The following is a 23,391-nucleotide window of genomic DNA, read 5'->3' as shown; positions in this document are numbered from 1 at the left end:
GTTTATGCACAAAAGTGTGCGTAAGGAGTAAGTTTCTTTTTACGACCTTTTACCGTCTACCGTCTATACGATCACAATTTATCACCTTTCATTGTATTTTTTCCTTTTGCCTGTCAATTAAAAGAGAAGTGTCAGGCATCTTAATGAGCATGCAAACAGCTTAGGTACGGCTCTTCAAGCATTAAGTCCAATAAATATTGAATCGGCTTTTATTATTATATTCTTTTTATCGGCCAGCTGAAGCCTAACTCGCCCGACGCTAGCAGCGATTAGCTCTGGTCACGTCTCGCTTAGCGCCTCTATGTCGCCCGAGCTGCGACGATCGACCCGAGATCGACTACCTCGAGCATCGAACCTCTGGCAATTACCCCGCTCTCGACTGACCAAGACCCTCTCTCACACCTTGTATTCTACGTATAAAACTCACGCCTTGGCATTCAAACATTTTTAGTTTCGATTCGTGTGCGACTCGCTCAAGTTCGTCTGCGATCGGGCGTTAATAATCGGCATTAATTATCAAATGTAAGTGTTTAGTCTATCATATATAATTGTGAACGTTTATATGTATGTATGTATTGTATATAGCTTATTTGATCAATGAGTTTGTATCACAGTATTTAAGTCAAGTAGGTTAATTAATTAGCTCGAAAATTATCAAGTTAAGGAGTATGTATAACAAATTAGACATATAGAGCTATGGATTTATAGCTATAGATTAACAGATTTGTATTTTGCATTACCATTTGGCTTCCGACCTTGTAGTATTCCTAAGTGAAAAGATGGATTCAGAAAAATAAAACGATTAAAGTAATATATTATTTTGGCAAAAATATGTATTAATTAAAATATACATATATGAATATACATATATGTATGTACACATGTACATGTATATATTTTAAGTGGTTTCGGAGTACTATCAAATGTTTTTAAAAATCTAAATTTTTAGTAAATATATAAATGCTTATATTGTTTATAATTTAACTTACTTATTCAGCCGAATGGAATTTTGGAACCTACGCAGATTTATGGTGTTAAAATCATATACATACATATTTAAATAGATATGAAAATATGCAGATAGTACGGATTAAATTATAAATTTAATGAAACTTGAATATTTATTTAAAAAAATCTATTTTATAATTTTCTAAGGAAAAAAGTATTTCAAGAACTAGAAAAAATCGTTACTCTGACATAAACTGGCCTCTATTAAATTGCGCTTCTAATTTAAACAGTTTCGCTAGAATGACTCGACATTCGTTTTGGTTAGTTACAAAGTATAAATTTATAGGTATATATATATATACATATATACATAGAGTATATGCCCATTATAAATATGTATAATCCAGATAATCGATCCGTCGTAACTACAGCTATTTCACTTTCTAACATAATCTAGAAATCTTATCGAGATCTGATGGAACTTACATAAACCGGCGTTGTTATTGTTGATTTTTATTTTCCCAGCCGATAGTTTGTAGAGCTTATCAGCGTCTGTTTATATAGCGTGGAAATATTTCACAGATACATTGCATTTCTTCTCTAATCATCTAGAGGATTAAAGCCATAAAAAGCAAAGAACTAACGTTTACATTTCTCCACTTCAAATAACTTTATCTGAGGTTCCATCATTGTGTAAACATTTGTAATTTTCCAAGTAAAATCAATTGACCGTTGCGCGAGGTAGGTATATAACTTTGTATGACTGACAGATTTATTGACTAAGTGATTAGCTCGGTAAATACATAAATATATGCTTGATTGATTGTTGTTAATGAATGATTGATAGACTATATTACATATATCAAATTTACTGATTAATTATTAATTAATTGCTTTAATATATAAATATATTATTGATTGATTGTTTCCAATGACTGATTGATGTATTCAATTGACTGATTGATTGACTGTATGCGTCTTCCAATGACTGATTGGTTTATTAATTCACTGACTGATTGATTGGCTATATTAATGTCTTTTCCGCCTGAATCATTGATTATCTGTGCTTATTACACATGTATCCAAAAATAATATTCATTTAAAAACGATATATATCTTAATTTGACTTCAATTATTTATGCAAATAATTAAAACGGCTTTCTAAACTGGTTTTTAAACAGAACCTAATTTTATTTCCAATTTATATTAATATCAATATTTTTAAATCAAATGTAAATAGAAATGAATATATATACATGCATATATCATTAATAAGAAATTTATACATCTATTATATGTATTAATATAATCATGAACACGAAAAATAAGGTACGTAAATCAACTTTGATTTGTATGAGAGCGCAGATAAGTTGATTGGATAATATAAGAACTTTGCAATTGGGTGCAATATTTTTATGATTCTAACACTTCCCCCTGGGCGGATCACAATATTTGTTAGATTTATAGCTGGGGACAGTTGAGCTATAAAACTTGTTAATGATAGGCTTTCAAATTTTGTTGGATATATAATATTTGTAATTTTCAACGCTCCGAAGAGGATATGATAAAAATTTTGGGTCGATAAATTGAATTGAATTTATAATTATAATAGATGTGTACATATAATTAATACAATATGAAACTTCGCTTCAATCTCTAGCACAGATCAGCAACAATATCTAAAGGGCCTGCATATATAAGCCGCATTAAGTTTATTTAACTGAGCTATATCTATTGATACTCATATGCCCCGTTCAAAAAATAGAAAAGAGATTTGCAAAAAATTAATTAACACCTATGTCTTTAGATATCAAATATATTGTATATATGTATCTGAATTTAGACTTATGTGAATAGCATTTTTTTTAGTACTTCCCACTATTTCTAGCAGCACCCTGTATAAATATTCCGATTCTCAAGTCATTAACTTCCAACTGTAAATCAGCCAAAACTAATATACTCACTTTTCACTATATGAACAAGTATTATGAGCTATACGTTCAAAATTCTCTATATCAGTTCGAAAATCTTATCGACTACAAATAGTAAGCTCTATAATTGTTGCGAGGTATTAGCTGCTTATCTAGCAATAATCATTCGGTATTATCTATACCAACTATAAATGATTGTGCAACTGTGCGCAAAAATGTTTTCTAATAAATGTCCATTTAGAAAAATGTAGATATTATGATGAAAAGAATGAAAAATCTATATAAATCTATAATTCTTCATAGTAGAAATTGTATAAAATGAAATATATATGAATAATATAAGTAATGAATAGATCAAATTTATAAAACTAAATACTTTTTATTTGTTTAGTTTATCGAATATATTAATTTAGAAAAACATGCAAAAAGTACACTGCAAGAAAAAATATGGATTGTATAGTAAATATAGAGAAGACTAAGTAAAACATTTTTGTCATATTAATCATCGAAAATGTACTCTACACTGAGAGAAAAACATTTGCACTTTAAATGCCATGTTCATCTGAGTCGAAAATTCTAGCTAGAAAATCAAATATCAATACGTTTACTTGAAAGATACTTGAAAGATAAAGATTAAATTTACTCTAATAATGGGCCTTTTTTTTCCCGAGTGTAATTTTGTAAAGCGAAAAAAAAAAGCATTATCATTCTATATATAGGCTGACTTGTAGGCCAGAAGGTCAGGGTCAAAATTTAACGACATCTTAATCAATTAAGCTGAGAGACACTTCCTTTGCCAACTTCCCCGCCTTTAACGATAGAAACAATATATATATACATGTGTGAATATAGAGACACGATCAGCGTCAGCTGGGTGGCTGTGTTCAATTCAAATAAATTAATGGCCTGATCTAAATTCGAAAACAATTGTGCTTTCTAATTGCAGCGAAGAATTTTGGAATGATGAAGCTAATATGCGTAGCCCTAGTGGCTATGCTTTCGGTACGTTAACCAACACTGCTCAAGTTGTAAATTTTCAGTATTATTAGCAACACTCATTTGCAGCTAACGCATGCCCTGGTCAAGGAGGAAATCCAGGCCAAAGAATATCTGGAGAATCTGAACAAGGAGCTGGCAAGGCGTACTAATATCGAAACGGAGGCCTCTTGGGCCTACGGCTCCAATATCAATGAGGAGAACGAGAAGAGGAAGAACGAGGTATCAGCCGAACTGGCCAAATTCATGAAAGAGGTATCCGTCGATATACGGAAGTTCAATTGGCGCAGCTATCAGAACGAGGATATCAAACGCCAATTCAAATCTCTCTCGAAATTGGGATACGCTGCTCTGCCTGAAGCAGACTATGCCGAGTTCCTGGAGGCAGTCTCCTCAATGGAGTCCAATTTCGCAAAGGTCAAAGTGTGCGATTACAAAGATAACACCAAATGTGATCTCTCGCTTGAGCCAGAGATTGAAGAGGTGATTACCAAGAGTCGCGATCCCGAGGAACTTAAGCACTATTGGGTACAGTTCTATGCAAAGGCCGGCACAGCGGTTCGACCACAATTCGAACGTTACGTCGAATTGAATACGAAGGCGGCCAAACTGAACAGTAAGTAGGATGTAGATAATAGATGGTACATGGTAGATAGTAGGTGAGAGACATTGAACGGTATAAGATAGATGATATGTACAAGTAAAAAGTAAAATGATCAACGTAGATACAAAGAGGCAGACTACAAGAAACAAAATACAATAAAAATATAGTATAAGATAAATAAGACAAAAGATACAAGATACATAAATGAAAGATACGTAGATATTAGACAAGATACTAAAATACGTAGATACTTAAATACAAGATACTAAAATACGTAGATACTTAAATACAAGATACAAGATGATAAAAGATATAATATACAATATACAATATACAATATACAATATACAATATACAATATACAATATACAATATACAATATACAATATACAATATACAATATACAAGATTCAAGATTCAAGATTCAAGATACAAGATACAAGATTCAACATACAAGATATTAGATATTAGATAAAAGATTCAAGATACAAGATACAAGATACAAGATACAAGATACAAGATACAAGATACAAGATACAAGATACATAGATACAACATACAAGATACAAGATACATAGATACATAGATATATAATTACATACATAGGTACATAGATACATAGATATAAAATAGAGATTAACCTTTTATCTTCAATTCTCACTTAATAGTTACTAATGATTCCCCCTTCTTCAATAGACTTTACCTCTGGCGCTGAGGTCTGGCTTGATGAGTATGAGGACGAAACTTTTGAGAAGCAGCTGGAGGATATCTTTGCCGAAATTCGTCCGCTCTATGAACAGGTCCATGGCTATGTGCGCTATCGCCTGAGGCAACACTACGGCGATGCAGTTGTGCCCGAGAAGGGACCGCTGCCAATGCATCTCCTAGGCAATATGTGGGCACAGCAATGGTCGGACATAGCAGACCTGGTCTCGCCGTTCCCGGACAAGCCCCTTGTGGACGTCACCGCCGAGATGGTGAAGCAGGGCTACACGCCACTCAAGATGTTCCAAATGGGCGACGATTTCTTTACCTCCATGAATCTGACCAAGCTTCCGCAGTAAGTGCACACTTCTCCATTACTTGAACTTATCTAATTGAAGGATCTCACTCGTGCAGAGAATTCTGGGACAAATCGATCATAGAGAAGCCCACTGATGGCCGCGATTTGGTCTGCCATGCCAGCGCCTGGGACTTCTATTTGCAGAACGATGTGCGGATCAAGCAGTGCACCCAAGTGACGCAGAGCCAACTCTTTACCGTGCACCATGAGTTGGGACACATCCAATACTTCCTGCAATATCAGCATTTGCCATTTGTCTATCGCACTGGCGCCAATCCTGGTTTCCATGAAGCTGTTGGAGATGTCCTCTCACTATCGGTATCGACACCAAAGCATCTGGAGAAGATCAACCTGCTGCACAACTTTGTGCTCGACGAGGAGGCGCGCATCAATCAGTTGTTCTTGACGGCGCTCGATAAGATCGTATTCCTGCCGTTCGCTTTCACAATGGACAAGTACCGTTGGTCGCTGTTCCGCGGCGAGGTGGACAAGTCCAAATGGAATTGTGCATTCTGGAAGCTGCGCGAGGAGTACTCTGGCATCGAGCCGCCTGTAGTGCGCACCGAGAAAGATTTTGATGCGCCCGCCAAATATCATATATCAGCAGATGTGGAGTACCTAAGGTAAGGGAACTTAGGGAAGTTTTTTTATTAGAGTTGAAACAAGTTATTTGCTTATATAGGTACCTGGTTTCGTTCATCATTCAATTCCAATTCTACAAGTCGGCTTGCATCAAGGCCGGTCAGTACGATCCTAAGAATCCGGCCTTGCCTTTGGATAACTGCGATATCTACGGCAGTGTAGAAGCGGGCGCTGCTTTCCAGTGAGTATATTTGAGCACTGAAGGAAGGGTCTTAGAGAGTTACCCATTTTATTATTTTCCATTTATGTAGTAATATGCTCTCGCTGGGCGCTTCTAAGCCCTGGCCGGATGCACTGGAAGCCTTCAACGGCGAGCGCATCATGTCTGGCAAGGCCATAGCCGAATACTTTGAGCCTCTGCGCGTCTGGCTTGAGGCGGAGAACATCAAGAACAATGTGCATATTGGCTGGACAGCGTCAGATAGTAAGTTTCCCTTGGACTGCTAGTCTATATAGATTATTTTCAGTCACTATTTAAACCCTTTGCTCTCTTTTTCCATTCACAGAATGTGTCTCTGCCTAGTTTTCGATGTCTCCTCTGGGTAATTCCCAAAATTTTTTCGCTTCAACAAGTTCGTCACAAACATTGATTATGTGAAGTATTAAAGAGCCATTTAAAACACAAAACTCGTGTCTTGACTTATTTTAACGGAACTAGAGCAAGAAATAATAATTACAAATCAATGCTCAATGCTGTTAATTTGCAGCGCTGTAACTGTAAATATCGTGTTGGGAATAGGAGAATGTGAAAGTAATGCTGAAAGAACACTTTAAGTAAGTAAAGCGAGGCAAAGTGATAGATGTTGTGGGAATTAGGGCTTTCAGCGGATGCCCTCAACTTACACTACATTCCACAAACATACACATAAGTGAATAAATAGCCAAGTAATAGCCCACACTCTCAGCAGCTACAGTAACAGCCACTCGGCTGCCGGCTCTCTCAACACAGGCAAACCGGCCAATCAATTCGATTTGCGATATATGTTTATGTATCGATTACATCGAAAATAGGAGCGTAAATGGATTACCGACTCTCACGCCGAGCCAGTTAGTTACACATACATACATATTGTCCGAGCTGAGCTATTTACTCCACTCTGCTGCCGAGTCAAGGCTGGATCAAATACGAAAGCACACATAGAGAGCCCAGCTATTTCCCATACCCTCAACATACGCTCTTCAGCCGTCTCACTCACACACGACAAAGATTCAGCTCAAAGCGAGATCAAATACCAAAGCGCAAATGGAGAGCAGAGAAATTACCTATACTATCAACTGTAGAAAGACCTCTGCGTTTTTGGCTCGTGTTAAAGCTTCAATCGACTCTTTCACTCTCTCACACACACACTTTACTGAAGATGGCAGCATATGTAAATGCGAATTTAGGGCTGGTTTACTCACAACAATGGGATCAATACATAAAAATGGGATATTGTTCACTCAAAGCGGAATCAAACACGAAAGTGCAATGGGATAGCCGAGTCCAACAGCGACAGCGGCTCTGCTGTCAAGCGGATAGCCGAGCATTAATCTAAACATCAGTCTTCGGATAATAGTTTTTTGCTTGTGCTGCGTTTCACACATACATGGATAGCCATAGCCATTGCCCACTCTGAGAATAAACACTTGTCGCAATAGGGATCAAAGGCTTTGCGGATAATGCCCACTCTACTCTCTCTCTCTCTCTCTTTCTGTATCCCTCTGTAAATAACATTTCATTTCATGTTTGCCTGCTGCCCTCAGTGGTTCTTTGGACTTCGTTCAGTACACAAGTGAAGCGCACCACTCTGTTTGACTTAAGTCATATAAAAATTTAATTCGAATATTTTTTACTTATTTGGAGGCTGTTATTATTATTTGGCTAAACATTAATTTTTGCCTAAACGTATGTGCTAGGAAATTCGCTTTCATGCTGCCGCGAAAAGTATGCAATATTCAGTTTTGACTGGATTGAATAATATTCTAGCTTAGATATAGATAGAAATAAAACGTATAATATTCACTTAATTTTCGCTGGGTGCAACACTCGCGTAATGATTGACTTCATAATCTACAACATCTTATGAAATTAGCGAATAGATTAGATCAGTTAGTTAAGTCGAAAGTAAATTAACTTTGTTCTATTCACAAATTCAATTAGTTTAAATTTGCAAATAACTGAGAGGAAAACCGGAAAACTTCTAAACATACAAATTAAGCAAAAAACCCACTATAATTAAAATGCAATTCTTTATGATGACTGCGCGCTCAACTGATAATTGGAATAAAGTAAATAGTTAATAAAAACATTGTTAGCTTTAAGATTATTCATAGAAGTGCATGGATCAATTAGTAACAGATATCTCTTAATTATAATTATTTTCCCACGCTTAGCAGCCAGCTGTCTCGAGCTATATAACATATTCACAATAAGTGTGTACTTAAGGTTTGACTAGATAGACACATATATCACATAAGATCACTTGAAGTACTTTAGATGCGACCTTGAACTGCAGTAATCCAAGCAAATGTTTGACTACCAAATACCCTATATAACTGTCTCCGAGATATGGTTCTGAATACTTTGATAGCCTAAGATAAAAGTGTTATCCTGAACGACAGCATTATATCTGACGAATGTCCGACTACGAAATACTGCGTACATTCGTCTCTAAGGCAATTACTATACTCTTAACGCTTTTTTTTTTTTTTTTTTTTTTAGATATTATCTTGACATGCAGCCAATTAAGTTTAATAGCAAGTTGGGGAAATGTATCCAACGTGAAAATTACCTGCACAGTTGCCCATTTTAGCAAATCGAAATAAATGACTAAAAAATATCCTGAAATAAGTTAATAATACTGTACATACTATTCTATCCACAATTAAATGGGAAAAGAAATTAGATTGACAATAAAATACATAAATTTGCATATCTACCTTTCAATGTCCATTACCTTCTACAGGGTATTTTAACAAAGCTCTGACATGTTCCAGACTGCAAATGTATGAGTGACTATTTATGAGCTCATTTCTATGGAAAGAAACTAGAGATCCCGAACTAATTACACCGTGATTCATATACATACACATTAATTTACATATATATATATGCATTTATTTATATATAATATTATGCTTACCTGTTTATTTGTATGCCATTGGGGCAATCAAATCATCAATCAGTCTTACTCATATCACCCCTTTAGTTAGCACCTTCTCTCTCTCGCTGAATCTCCACAATTGATCTTCGCTGCAAGCATTAATTTTACACACACACACTTGCATGCATACGCCCCCCACTCTCGTCGCACGATGAGTCAAAACACTTTTTCACATGCGCCTAGGTCAAGAGTGACATTCCACGGGCCGCAAAGTGAGGCGTTTTTGCATTTTCAGTTAGACGCGCACTGACTGCAGCAGCGACGGCGACGTCGACTGCGGCCATATAAACAAGCATTAAATTACTTTACTTTACTTTAATGCATTTTGCTAGTTTTTATGTTTGGCTATTTTATTTTTAATTATCGAGTAGTCAAATTAGATAGAATAAAAAAAAGCACCAAATAAAAGTTAACACTTGCATTCACTTATGCTTGTTATGCTCGATGATTGGTATCGATACTTGATCAATTGCAGAATCTTCTTTTGGCTTGGTATTCTTTAATGAGCGCAAATCGGTCACACTTCTGTGCGTGCGCGAAATTAAAACGCAATTAAATGGCTTTTGAATTGTTGACAGACAAAAAGTGTAAATTTTATATATCAAATGCCTATACATTTACTAAAATTGTATAGTGTCGACTTTTGAGTGGGTGCCGCCTAAAATGAACGAGTCATTCATTTTATAACCTGAGTACTTTCTCACACTCGCCATAATTATGCGGCTAAACCTTTTTTTTTAACTGATTAGTACTCGGAGTTGTAAGCTCGTATGTATATATGTATGTAAGTATATGTATTCGTATATTCGTTTAACATGCCCTCACCCTCCCTTATAATTGCAAACATGCATGCAGAAACATTTACATGCACACACACACATAGACACTTTAACTTGTTGCCTATTGTGTTCCCAAGCTTATGGCTGATTTGATTGTTGTTGTTATTGCTGTCGTTAACTGCGACGTCAACTGCTCAGCTATCGCAGTAGCAGTGCTAATTGCGTTTATCTCACACAACATGTAGGGAACATCGCAGGTAGAGTCAGCTGCGACGCCGACTGCGACGCGGATTGCAACTGCGACGTCGCTTCGTTGAAATTTGAATTCATTTTCGAGTCACAAACAAAATAACACAGAAAAAAAAGTTGCAAAGTAATTTCGAAAAAAAATTCTTACACTCAAGTCAGTAGAGTTTTAGACGCGTTACGTGACGTTACGTGGGTGTACGGGCTCCGAAATATTCCGAAACAGAGAGTGACCTCAAAAATAGAAAATAGTGCTATCCCTAAACGCAACTTACGAAAAGTATTGCAATTTATATCTTAATATGCATAGAAGTGAAATCTAAATCTGATCATTTGTTATTCTCTCAGAGATCTGATGTCAAGAGTGATTCAGAATATGTGTTTTTGTGAAAATAGTTATTTTTAATAATCCCTTAAAAAAAACTGCTTTGTTTGTATTTTTGTTACCAGTTTTTAACCACAATAAGAAAAATAAAAATATTTCAACAGATTTTCATTAAAAAAAAAATAAATAATAATAAAATATAAGAAATCCAAAAAGCTGTGTGAAAATATGAATTAAAAATGGAAATAAAAAGTGAATAGAAAAAACAAAATGTCGACATATATAATACTAAAAAGTCAATAAATAATTAAATAAAAAAGAATAATACATAAAAATACATTGAAAAATATAAAAAGCTTTAAAAAGAAAAATAAAAAAAAAATGCTTCAATATTATATTAAATAATTAAATATCGAGCAGCGGAACATAGAAAAAGGATTACAATCTTAAAAATATATATAATCAAAAATATTTTTAAAATAAAAAATAATTAAAATAAAAATATTCTCGTTTTCCACGCGAAAAAATCAAATCTGTCTATTTTTTCAAGGTCAAGCACCATGATAATCCTAAATGCAGCTATTTAAACTGCTTTGTTCCCCATAAAGTATTCATTCTTCGCGTGATCAGCTATTTTATATATAGCCCGCATGAGCTATTTATGCCTTTAAGATATTGTCAAGCGAACTGTAATTAAAATTGTTAATTGCTTGTGAAAGATTTTAATAAGCAGTGTACGCTGACCTTGAAAGTGTGTTAAATATCAACTTTATATATAGTACATATATAGATCGCATTGCATGATAAACGAATATGTGGCATTGTCTCTTTATCATATGCTCCACACTGTGGAGCACGGGTCTTGCTAATCCTCAACTGAATTTGCCCACACCACAGCCGGAGATTTTCTACAACGGCTACACGCCCAACGTGGCAACGACTCCCGCCCAGCTGAGAGCAGATCGCGATCGCAGTCAGCGCTATGGACCGCCCTATGCGGAGAATGAAGGCGGGACCAGCATCGATGATGGGCTGGATGACTTTAGGGTGAGTAATTAAGCATTTTTGCATTAATTGATGAATCCATCTCTAATCGATCTCATTTGCAGTACGGTCAGACCTATGATGAGCGCATGCGATTGGGGTACGCCTATCCCACACCTCGATTGAATTTCAGTGATCGCGCCGATGATTCACCCTTCAGTGCGGATCAGCAGGGGAATCGTGGCCAAGATAATCGCTATGCGAATCACAATTATGGACCAACATCGAGCAGCACCGAGCGCAACTATGGCAACTTTAACGATCAGCCGAACTACAATGTCTATAATCCCAATCCAAATGCTAATGTCAACTACAACAATCTGAATGATCCATATGTGAATAATGGCAATGTGGAATTTGTGGGCAATGATCGCAATCGCTTTCAGAGTCCCTATCAATCCAATCAGGATCGCTTCAACTTGAATCAGGGCTATCAGGAACGTCAGCGCTATCAGCAGGATCGTCGCTATCAGCAGGAGCTGGAGAAGTTACGCAATTTGCTAGTCGAAACGGACCAAAAGGGTTCGCTCGAGTGCACCGCCAATGTGGCGGCTCAATGGAATTTCGAGACGAACGTCAATGACTATACGCAAACGGAAGCGGTAAGTCTTGTTAGTGGGGTATGCACGTACAAGCACATACCCTTGAAATTGTAATTGTTGTTGTAGTTGAAATCGAGTTGCTGTGGCACGCGATCTTACAACAGCTTGAGATTGAATGTCTATGCAGCTTGGCAGCCTGCTTGAAGTGGCTAACACAACGAATTACTCACGCACACAGACACACGTTAAGCACACAGCATAGTCAAGGTCGTTTGCCTGGCGAAGTTCTCAGGCCAATTTTCCAATGTCAAAGTATTGCACTCTGAGACTTTTACAGCACGTTTTTGTGTCAAAACCTTATGTGATTCAAGCAAAGATGTTGTTTAGTTCAAAATATATATGCTGATAACACGAAATCGAATTTTGTGGACATTTATTTGCAGAAATTCAAGAGATTCAAAAGAAATTCGAATAGTTTGTTTTTATATATAGTGTATATGCATATGTATATATTTTTATTTCAGTATTAGTGTATATTCAGCTGGTGTTTCATTTTATTAGAGGAGGAGAATGTATAAAAGCCTTGCTAATTGAAAATAAGCTGAATATAAAATTTTGTTGAATAAACTTTTTCTTGTGTTTATTGTCTACAAAACCCATTTCGTTAGTTTACCTGACAATAAATTTCTCTTTGTATTACGAATTTCAAGAGGTTTCGAAACACAACACAAAAGTAAATAAAATTAAAAAAAAAAAGAGTTAACATATATATTTTTATTTTTTCAAGTCTTATCTAACTTTTAATTGTTAGTTATCTCTAGTACACCTGTGGGAATTCGGGACTTTATTTTATGCTATCTTTCGATTCACAAATATTCGATTAATTGCAGACATTTTATTTCCATATTTTCGTAAAATTTTAAATATCGGCAGGGCGATTTTAATTATATTAATTTTATATTTTCATAAATATTTTCTCTCAGCTCAACGCTCAACAGCGCTATGTGGAGTACCAGCGCATAACGGCCGAGCAATCGAAGCGTATTAACAAGGATCTCATATTTGATCGTCGTTTATATAGACAGCTAATGCTGCAATCTGAAGTGGGACCCAATTCGCTATCCCTGGACGTTTTGGACAGAGTAAGTTTTCCCTGTATATCAAAATCAAAATATAATTGAATAATCCATAAATAATCTAATTTACTCCACAGTACAATCGCTTATTGAACGAAATGCTCTTCCTGTACAACGATGCGAGCATTTGCGCTTATCAGCAGCCATTTCAATGCGATTTGCATTATATACCGCATCTGAAGGATATTATGGCTAAGAGCAGGGATTGGGATGAACTGCAGCATACATGGGTGGAGTATCATCGCAAGGCGGGCCGTGGCATGCGCGATAACTACGAGCAATTGATTGATGTGATGCAAGATGTGGCAGCTGCAAATAGTAATTCAATTTGATTATATATATATTTTAAGAGTTTGCAGTTAAGCCCGCATATTTTACAGATGTCAGCAATGGCGGCGAGTATTGGTTCTTGGCCTACGAATCGGGCAATTTCCGTCAGGATATGGACATCGTTTGGGAGCAGATACGTCCGCTCTATGAAAGTCTGCATTCGTATGTGCGTCGCAAGCTGAGGGATTACTATGGACCGGATCGTATCAATCGCATTGCACCCATACCCTCGCATATTTTGGGTAATATGTACGGGCAATCGTGGTCGAATGTGCTGGACATATTGATACCGTATCCGGGCCGCAAGCTCATCGATGTGACGCCACGCATGGTGGAGCAGGGCTATACGCCGTTGCTGATGTTCCAGCTGGCCGAGGAGTTTTTCACGTCCATCAATATGTCTGCTGTGGGACCGGAATTCTATAGGAATTCACTGTTTGAGCAGCCGCTCGATAGGCGTGTCCTATGCGAGCCATCTGCCTGGGATTTCTGCAATCGTCACGATTTTCGTGTTAAGATGTGCACGGACATCAATCAACGGAGCTTGGTTAGTGTGCATCATGAGATGGCGCATATACAATATTTTCTGCAGTATCGCCATCTGCCCAAAGTCTTTCGCAATGGCGCCAATCCGGCTTTCCATCAGGCTGTGGGCGATGCAATCGGCTTGTCCGTCTCCACGCCAAAGCATTTGCAAACTTTGGGTCTGCTACAGCGATCGCTGGACGAGTCGAGCTATGACATTAATTATCTATTTACCATGGCTATTGACAAAGTGAGTTTGTGCATGATCAATGAATATTGTATAATATGAATATTTTAATTTCACTCTTCTGTAGGTGGCCTTTCTGCCCTTTGCCTTGTCTTTGGACAATTGGCGCTACGATGTGTTTAGTGGCAATGCGAATAAACGCGTCATGAATTGCCATTATTGGAATTTACGGTAACACATTATGGTTTATAATTAATCAGTACTTAATTAATATTTATGTATTTGTTCATTTGCAGCGAAAAATATTCTGGCATAAAGCCGCCTGTTTTGCGCTCTGAAATGGATTTTGATGTGGGTGCCAAATACCATATACCTGCAAATATACCATACATAAAGTGAGTAGTATTTTATTTATATTAAATTGGAGGACTATTTCATATGCCTATATTTATATTGATGTGTGCTTTTCTTTAAAAGACTTACTCTTAAAAAAGTAGGAATTTATATTTCTTTATATATGTATTATGCTTAATTAGCAAGCTTCCTATAATACTCTAAAAATTCTTCCGGGAATTTTATTCTGATTTGTATACCGTTTTATATCTCTATATACTTTTTATCTATATATATTATTCTCCAAATTTGTAGGGTGCTTTATAGCATTTGTATTTTCTGATATTTCTATACATTCCACTCTCCAATGTTTCTTAGCTCATTAGCACTGAAAATTCAAACAATCAATCTCTTACGCATATTCCTTTATGCATTCATATCCTCCTTCCATTTGAGACGCATTGATTATATAGCCAATATTGCATTACCGCACGAATTGTTCGTTTCTCTTATCTAATTTGCCACATAACGCAAATGCAGCAATTAAAACTCGCAACAAAACAAAAGCTTGTTATTAATTTTGTTATTTTCGATTACAATTTACACACACACACACAGAGACAGCCGCACAACATTTCAAATATTTTCCGTCAAATTGGCGGCGATTACGCGTCGCAATATTCGAATTGCCAAGACATTGCAGCTCCCTCTTAGCCCGCACTCCATCACAAGTTGGCCCACTGACTGGCTTATAATGACCAATCCAGTAGAAAGACACACACACAAATACACATGCATACACATACACACGCACTCACATATGTTTATTGGCGGGGCGGTAAAGATTGAAAGAAAGAAAAACTCGCATGTCGACGAATATTTCCCGCATTCACTTTCCACATGGCTGCTGCCAAAAGCGGCTCTGGCTTGGCTTTGGCTCTGACATCATTTAAATAAAGCCACAAATAGTAGCTGTTACGAAAAATAGCACACACACACATGCACATATCGCTCCACTTGTTGTTTTTTTATAGTGTATATGCAGGTCGTTTGATTGTCTGGCCTAGAGTGACCCACAAAGTCCAAGAAAATAACAACAACAAAAAAGCAGCTAATTTTTCCTGGGGCATGCAAATGCAAATTTTCGGTGTGCCACAAAAGCGAAACACCGCATGGTGCAATGGATGGCACCACCAGCAGCACCACCCAAGAAAATGGCGGTGTCAATGACTGCCCATTAGCGTTGACCATGCCGGAGCCAATGCTTTGTGCGGTTTTCATTTGTTTTCTTTTTATTTGTATTTTTTATGGTCTTTTATTGTACGTCCATTTAAATGTGAGACAAGGCGTTGACTATTATGACAACCACCAGACAGCCAGACAGCCAGCCAGCCAGCCAACAGTGGTGCAGCGGTTGCATAACTTACTTTTTGGCTAACCACCATGGCTGGCCTGGTTGGGCATTTGTCAACGTTTTAAAGGGCTTCTCTCAAGGTTGAGCAGGTTGTAAAAGGGAGCTCTTCAAAACAGCATAGATAGATTCTTAAAATATTATTTAGCTGAGCTACAGAATATTTCATATTCAAATATTCATATATTTTTTACATATTAAAATATTTATATTAAATATAAATAGTATGGATAACTATGCTTGGCATATTTTAATTATAAACTAAATGTTACAAAAAAAAAAAAATATATATATATATATAATTTTTAATTAATAAATTTTCTTCAGTTATCAATAACTTTTTTTTATTAAATTTTTTTTTATATTTTATTTAAGAAATTTTATTATATTCTTTATATTTTATTATTTAATTATTTGTGCGATTATTTTTTTTTAAATACATTGTTCGCAAGTTTTTATTTTTATATTTATGTATTTAATTCACATTTTTTCACGAATTTTTGTTTAAGTTTATTTTCATTTTTATAATTTCGATCCACGTGAATTTTTAAACATATATTCCTGTTTTATAATTTTCTTTATAGTTTTATAATTTTCTATAATTTCCCCATTCATCCTTTGTACAAATTAATCGGTAGCTCTACTTAGCCTTATCCTTTACATTTAGCCGAATAATCTGATTTGGGTCGTTACTTGAATCTAGCTGAGAGCTCAAATACAAATAGCTTGATCTTTTATAGGCCAACATTTTGATGTGAGCCCGCAAAGAGTTAACTCAAAAAGCCATTAGCCAGATTTTATTGCTGGCCATTCTATTGAGGCGAAAGATTACAAAACAACAACAGCAGCAGCAGCAATAGGCAGGCAGGCAGGCACTGGCTATTGTATGTTGATTATTTATTGCATAATCCATAAACTGCAAATGCTACAGTTAGAGTTACAGTTACATAAACAAAAGCTACCACTAACTGATATATCCACAACTAACCACCAAGAGAGTTAGCCTCAATATGGTAATAACACGGAGCCAGAGTCCGGCTTAAGCTAAATGTCTGAACGATCTCTGAACACTTTTCATTTCGCTTTGGTTTCACAACACGTTTTGCATGTGCGCTTTTGTCTCAAATATCGGTTAGGAGCACATGTCCTACAAACCGACTAAGGAAAACGTGATAAATCTATGGCCCACTTAGTTTGCCTGGAAATTGCAGCAGCTTTGCAGCTTCAATGAAACCGAAATGCAAATTGAAACCTAATCTTTAGATATACATACATGCAAACATATAATTGTGTATATATATAGCGCCAACACAGCCAAAGACATGCCAGCCGCAGGCCTTATTTAAAGTTGATAGTTGCCAAAAACAAGACGAGCAGTTACCCTGTAATTTATTGGTTAGATGATGTTCTATAAATATTTACGTTAATTATTTTGTCCTTCTATATATTTCGTATTACTTTCAAATCAATTTTTAGTTACTTAAAAAAATTAAACAATAAAATTTAGTACATTAAAAAAAAAAAAAAAGAAAATGAAAAAATAAATTATGAAATGGATTAACTTCTTAAAAGATGTTATATTGCAATTTTGAGTTGTTTATAGTTTAAATATATTTTTATAGACTTTTATTTTAATTTTAATATTAATTTGGATTTTCTGGTTGAATATCTTAGAGCTAATTAAGCTTAATCCTAATCCTTATAATTCATTGAAAACTATATACCCATGACGGCTACTTAGACTACAGGGTATCACAACAACCACACACAAATCGGTGGTCGGTGCTAATAAAAAGTAATGCCTGGCCACAAAATAAACGCTAGGAAATGGACGCGAGTGCCGTCAGCGAGTTGTCGTTGTTGCTGTTGCTGTTGTTGTTGTTGTTGTTGCTGTTGTTGTTTCTGTTTTCGTTGCTGTGGCATGAAAAAGCGTAATGATAAAAACATAGTGTGGCAAATGTAATAATAAACATGTTGATCACCCTCTCAGTGGGCGCTGCTAGACACTTTGAATATGCAATTATAAATGCCAGGCACTGTTTACCCCATTTTGAAAATTAGATAAACCAAACGGCTGTATAAGGCAAAATGACTTGATAACAGTGCAGTGCAGTGTATTATAATGCACAATTTCGTTAACCTGTTGAGCAACAGTTAGGTCTATGTTAAGCGAGGTTTGGTTGCAGTTGGCTGATAGTTGGGGAGAATAAATGCAGAGGAAAATCCAAACTTAAGACATGTTTAATGAAATCAATCAAGTCAAAAAAAAAAAAAAATTTAATTTTTCGAATATTAGGTTATTCTATTTTTAAAGATTTGTCAGTCAAAATAAACATTATTTTTACTCTACAATAACAAATTAAATTTGTATTGAAATTATAGAATTTTCTTCCAAGAATTATGTAATTTATATAATATTTATAATAATATATTTTATAATTTATATTAATATTGTTATTAGATGCATATTATTGTTTAATATTTTTGCGTTTTCTTTCAATTTTTAATCATTTGTACATTTGATCTTATATATACTTATTCTTTTGATTAAAAAAAAAAATTCTTAATTCTTAACTTGGTTATTAATTTGGTTTGTTATATATGTTTTTATTTGTTAAATCTTATTCAATTTCTATTTTAAATTTTGTATGTTTTGGTTTTAATTTTTTATATATATTAATTTTTAATATTTTTTTTTATTGATGGTTTTATATTTAAAAAAATTTTTTTTTTGCCATGGTTTATTTTATTTATTTATTTATTTATTTTTTTTTTTAATTTTTTAATATGAAAGAAAACAACGTTTTTGTTTTAGTTTTGATCACTTGATTCTTCTCGTTTTTTATTGTTAACATATTCATCAGCTTCATTGATTTTTTGTTGTTGTTGATGGTCGGTTGTGTATTTGTTTTTACAGAGACAAAAAATAGTATTTGGTAAATTAAGTACTTTTTATAAATCGGTTTCGACAGCTTTTTACATTTAGCAAAACTATAGATAGTGGTTGTTTAGGTTGCATTAAAAACTATATAGCAAAAAATATTATAAAAATAATACAATACGTTCGTTTACAAACTGACTTAATTAGGCGACTGCACGGCTGCCTGCCTGCCTTAACTATCCTTTATATATAGATATTATATATATACGAGTATATTAATATGCATAGCTAGAGTAAACACTTAAACACTATAACAGAAGTCTTATCACACGCTTATCAGATCTCAAATATCATATCGAGTCGAACAGAACCGGGTGCACAGTTCGGATGGACCAGAGCAGAAGGAGGAGTAGCCGCAGCTGGAGGACAAAAACAGCAGCAGCAACCACATCGTCAGATGTTGTACCCAGTTATATCATTCGCGATCGAGTGAGAGAGAGAGTGACAGCCAAGTCCAACAACACATCCAATATATATACGATCCTGATGAGAGGTTGTTATATGTGGTGTATGTGTTGTTGTGGTTGTTGTTTTAGGGTCTAGTTTCATTAACTTTCTCTTAGTCGTTGTTCTGAGTGGATGTGTTTGGGGGCGAGCCCAAATGTGTTGTATCTTTTTGTTTTGTTTCTTATAGTCTAAGTCTAATCGTCTTCAAAATTTCTCATAACAGATCTCACGGGATAGTTTCGTCAACGTTTCTTGGGTTTTCCTTTTGTTTTTATGGCTTAAGCTAAGGTTCGTTCATAATATCTAAGTAAGTTCGTTTCGTGTCACATTTTGTTCACATTGTAAATTTTAGGGTTGCAAAGAATCTCTATCGTTATCACGTTCTATATAGCAATTGTGGAATTGGAATGTTGGGCATTTGGGTATATGATATGGAAGAACTTTGTTTTGGATTGTTACTGAATGTTTGTGAATGTTTTTAGTTTAGTTTTTCTTTTTTTTTTTTTGTTCAGTTTAGCTATATATCCATTCTCATAACCGTTACCGTTCATAACCGATATTCTCAATGCTGCAAAGAGAGTGAAAAAGAGAGAGAGAGAGAGAGAAAAGAGAAAAATGTTCATTTCACCAATTTTAGTAACCGTGATATGAATGAAAATCATGATAGTCATTAAAATCATGCTGCACCTCATGCTCTTCATGATGATGCTCCTCAATGGGTGCCGAATATGATGAATGATGGATGGGCTCATGATGCTGTTCCTGATGATGATAATGATGATCCTCCTCGATGTGCTTGTGCACAAACTCGGGCTCCTTGTAGCTGACGTGCTTCTCATGGTACTCGGGCACATGCTTCTCAATGTGAACATGAACGGGCTTCTCCACGGGCACCTTGACGGGGTACGGAACGTGTTTCTCAACCTTAACGGGCACTTCCTTGATCACTGGGTAGGGTGCGGGCACATGTACTTTCACCTCATAGGGCACTGGCTTCTCAACATGAACGGGCACGGGACGATCATAGGGCACATGGACGGGCACTGGCACCTTCTTGATCACGGGCACTGGCACTGGTTTGTCCACATAGTGGGGCACTGGCTTGTCCACATAGTGGGGCACGGGCTTCTCAACGGGCACCTTGACTGGGTAGTGGACGACCTTTTCGACGGGGTACGGCTTCTCGACAGGCACGTGCTTCTCTACCTTGTAGTGGACGATCTTTTCGACGGGGTAGGGAGCGGGCACATGTACCTTGACTGGCACATGAACCTTCTTCTCAACGGGGTAGGGTGCGGGCACATGTACCTAGAGGGGAGTTATAGAACGGTCTTTAGACTATCTCTAAAAGTCTAGTTAGCAGCCAACTGCAATACCTTGACGGGCACTGGACGATCGTAGGGCACATGGACGGGGTAGGGTATCTTCTTTTCGACGGGATATGGCGCTGGCACTTCGTAGGGCACCTTCACGATCTCCTTAACCTCATAGGGCACGTGCTTGATAACGGGATATGGCTTGGGCACCTTGACTTTGACGGGCACATGAACGTGCTTCTCCACTGGCACATGGACAATCTTTTCGACGGGATATGGCGCTGGCACCTTCTTGATCACGGTGAGAGTCTTCTCCTCATGCACCGGGAAGTGCGGCACATGATGATGATGGTAATCCTCATAATGATGCAGGCCACGTTTCGATTTGGTGGTATCATCAGCGGCTGCTGCTGATTCCTCAGCCTTTTTCTCTGACGGCTCAGCTGCTGTTTTCTCGGCAGCCTCGCTCTTCTCCTCGCCAGCCTGGGCGTAGCTGGTGGCCAGGAGCAGCACCAGAGCCAGCGATGTCGCTGTACGCTATGGTGAGGGGAAAATAAAAGGGGTTGGGAACATGAGGAAAGGTCTGCTAAGAATTGAAAGGAACTGAACGAGGTCTACATGTTGAAAGTGTTTAGCTGAAGCTTGAACTGCTCGTTGACTTGTTGGAAAGTTGTAATATTTTTTGAGAAGATTTCTAATATATTTCATGCAATGTACATTTGTGTATTAATTTTTTTTTATTCCAATGTTTTAGTATCCAGAATTTTGTAAAAAAGATTTTTGCTTGAATTGAAAGATTTCTAAAACTTTTCCTTAGTTTTAGTTAGTTTTAGTAGCGAATATATTTTAGAGTTCCTGATTTTTAAATTATGGAAAGGAAAAGCGTTTAAGTTTTCTTAACTGTAAATATTATGAATAGTATACGTTTCCTTGTCTTATGCCTTTTTATTTATGACAATAGAAATATAAAGATTTTTTGGCTTGCATTAATTTGAAAATTGAAGAATATTTTGTACTCAAAACTAGATTCTGTAGCCGAATTTAGACAGAAGATTAAGACTCTCTCGATTTTTGCTGATTAAATATGTAGGTCCAATTTTTTGAAACACTTCACAACACTGCACACGCTGATCCTTTTGTACCTACCATCAACTTCATGATGTTGACGTTAAATATCCTTGTCGAGGATTATTGCTTATCCGTCGAACTGTGAACCGAACTGTGCCCGAACGATTGAAATCGTATTGCGATTAAGATTTCGTTAATTATTTGTGGAATATTATGGAAGGATTCTCTCTATGCACCAAACTCTGTTACACGTTCCGTACCACTCCACACTGTTCGATGGTTAACGGTTTAATGATGCCCACTGCAGTGCCAGCCCGAACTTTTATACTCTAACTAACAGTCAAAAAGGCAAACCGAATGAATGAAACGAAGACAACGACGACGAACACTGTAAGCCCGAAGTCTAGCAACAGCAGCAACAACAACAGCAGCAGCAACCGCAACAATAATACTATATACTATAGCATAATCATAATCGCAATCGCCCCAAAACACATGCAGCGAATGGTGAATGGTTCGTTCGGCTAGAGTCGAGTTGAGTTGCTTGTTTGGTTTATTTTTTTCTCTTTATTTTTTATTTTTGTATTTTTTGTTGTGTTTTGCTTTTTTCGGAGGCGCGAACTCGAAGCAGCCAAGTGGCAAGCGGCGCTGAAATGCAGCAGTTGCAATCAGAGACTTGGCGGCAAGGTGAGAGAGGCTGGTTTAAAGGGGAAGGAGAAGCAGGAGGTGGTAGAGGAGGTGGACGCGGGCACAGTTAGCTCTATGGATGCGTGCCATTTTGCTGTTTAATTCGACTACCGACAGCTGCTACTTGCTGTTGCTGTTGTTGTTGTTGTTGCTGCTGCTTTGGTAGTTTCTCAAGTCGTTTACAACAATAAAAACTCACATTTATTTGTGGCCAATTGAATAAGACCCGCAATGCGAGGAAACTACAAAAATAGCAGAAAATGTTATGATAATTAAACTAAAAATATATAATAATATTGTTAAGTTAGAATTGTTAAAAGTTTTTTTTTATTAGAAATGGAAAGTGGATTTTAGTGCTCTAAAAATGTAGATTGCATATAGATAATTTGTCTTTAAAATTATAGAAATTAATTTTGCTGTCAGTCATTAGAGAATTGTCTTTCTTCTGACCTACTTTTCCTATATGAATTATAATTCTATGTATTATCTCTTGAATATATTTGCATAATGAATTTAGCTTTGAAGTATTGCATACTATATATGCATATATAGATAGCTATTATATTTGTCTAAGATCTCTGCATAAATTAGATCATATAATGCCCGAGGACAAGTTAATAAAATTCATGCATTGGAAAAGATGAAAAAGCAAAGGGTTTTTTGAATGTGAATATATCTAGAGATACTTTATGAATATTTTTCGTCAGCAAGAGATGAAAATCTGTGATATATTGTATATCACATTTT

At 36.2% G+C, this 23,391-nt stretch overlaps 3 protein-coding genes across 9 annotated transcripts in view; 2 read left to right on the top strand and 1 right to left on the bottom strand.

The window, feature by feature from the left end:
* Nucleotides 1-383: 383 nt before the first annotated feature.
* Ance (Angiotensin converting enzyme) lies at nt 384-6,811 on the top strand. The gene is made up of 8 exons (XM_018001701.2): nt 384-522; nt 3,826-3,881; nt 3,945-4,491; nt 5,176-5,539; nt 5,599-6,165; nt 6,225-6,365; nt 6,436-6,608; nt 6,691-6,811. The coding sequence occupies exons 2-8, from the start codon at nt 3,840-3,842 to the stop codon at nt 6,705-6,707; spliced, it is 1,851 nt and encodes a 616-aa protein (XP_017857190.1). The 5' UTR covers nt 384-522; nt 3,826-3,839; the 3' UTR covers nt 6,708-6,811.
* A 3,028-nt stretch (nt 6,812-9,839) lies between these two features.
* The window catches only part of Ance-3 (angiotensin-converting enzyme Ance-3), a 66,794-nt gene continuing 53,242 nt past the window's right edge, over nt 9,840-23,391 (top strand). The window contains exons 1-8 of one of the 6 annotated variants that reach the window (XM_089463868.1): nt 9,840-10,111; nt 11,575-11,724; nt 11,787-12,323; nt 13,247-13,405; nt 13,477-13,717; nt 13,780-14,504; nt 14,569-14,672; nt 14,738-14,836. In XM_089463868.1, the coding sequence (XP_089319994.1) occupies nt 10,106-10,111; nt 11,575-11,724; nt 11,787-12,323; nt 13,247-13,405; nt 13,477-13,717; nt 13,780-14,504; nt 14,569-14,672; nt 14,738-14,836 (2,021 nt within the window). In that variant the 5' untranslated portion in view covers nt 9,840-10,105. Of the gene's footprint in view, nt 10,112-10,485; nt 10,633-10,802; nt 11,725-11,786; nt 12,324-13,246; nt 13,406-13,476; nt 13,718-13,779; nt 14,505-14,568; nt 14,673-14,737; nt 14,837-23,391 lie in introns of those variants that run through there. The other 5 variants (XM_089463867.1, XM_018003458.2, XM_089463864.1 and 2 more) reach the window with 5 other exon arrangements.
* Vajk1 (chitin-binding protein vajk1) lies at nt 18,989-22,270 on the bottom strand. Of its 2 annotated transcripts, XM_018003462.2 has the most exons (4): nt 22,036-22,270; nt 20,950-21,426; nt 20,261-20,881; nt 18,989-20,141 (listed from the first exon to the last, which is right to left on the bottom strand). In XM_018003462.2, the coding sequence occupies exons 1-4, from the start codon at nt 22,045-22,047 to the stop codon at nt 20,136-20,138; spliced, it is 1,116 nt and encodes a 371-aa protein (XP_017858951.1). In that variant the 5' UTR covers nt 22,048-22,270; the 3' UTR covers nt 18,989-20,135. The 2 variants fall into 2 exon arrangements, with proteins under 2 accessions (XP_017858951.1, XP_017858950.1); XM_018003461.2 differs by having other exon boundaries at nt 18,989-20,881.

Source organism: Drosophila arizonae, chromosome 3 (genome assembly GCF_054131065.1).
Source record: "Drosophila arizonae isolate 15081-1271.41 chromosome 3, UAZ_ARI_1.0, whole genome shotgun sequence".
In the NCBI taxonomy this organism is placed as follows: Eukaryota; Metazoa; Arthropoda; class Insecta; order Diptera; family Drosophilidae; genus Drosophila; species Drosophila arizonae.
This window is presented reverse-complemented; position numbering and strand designations above follow the sequence as displayed.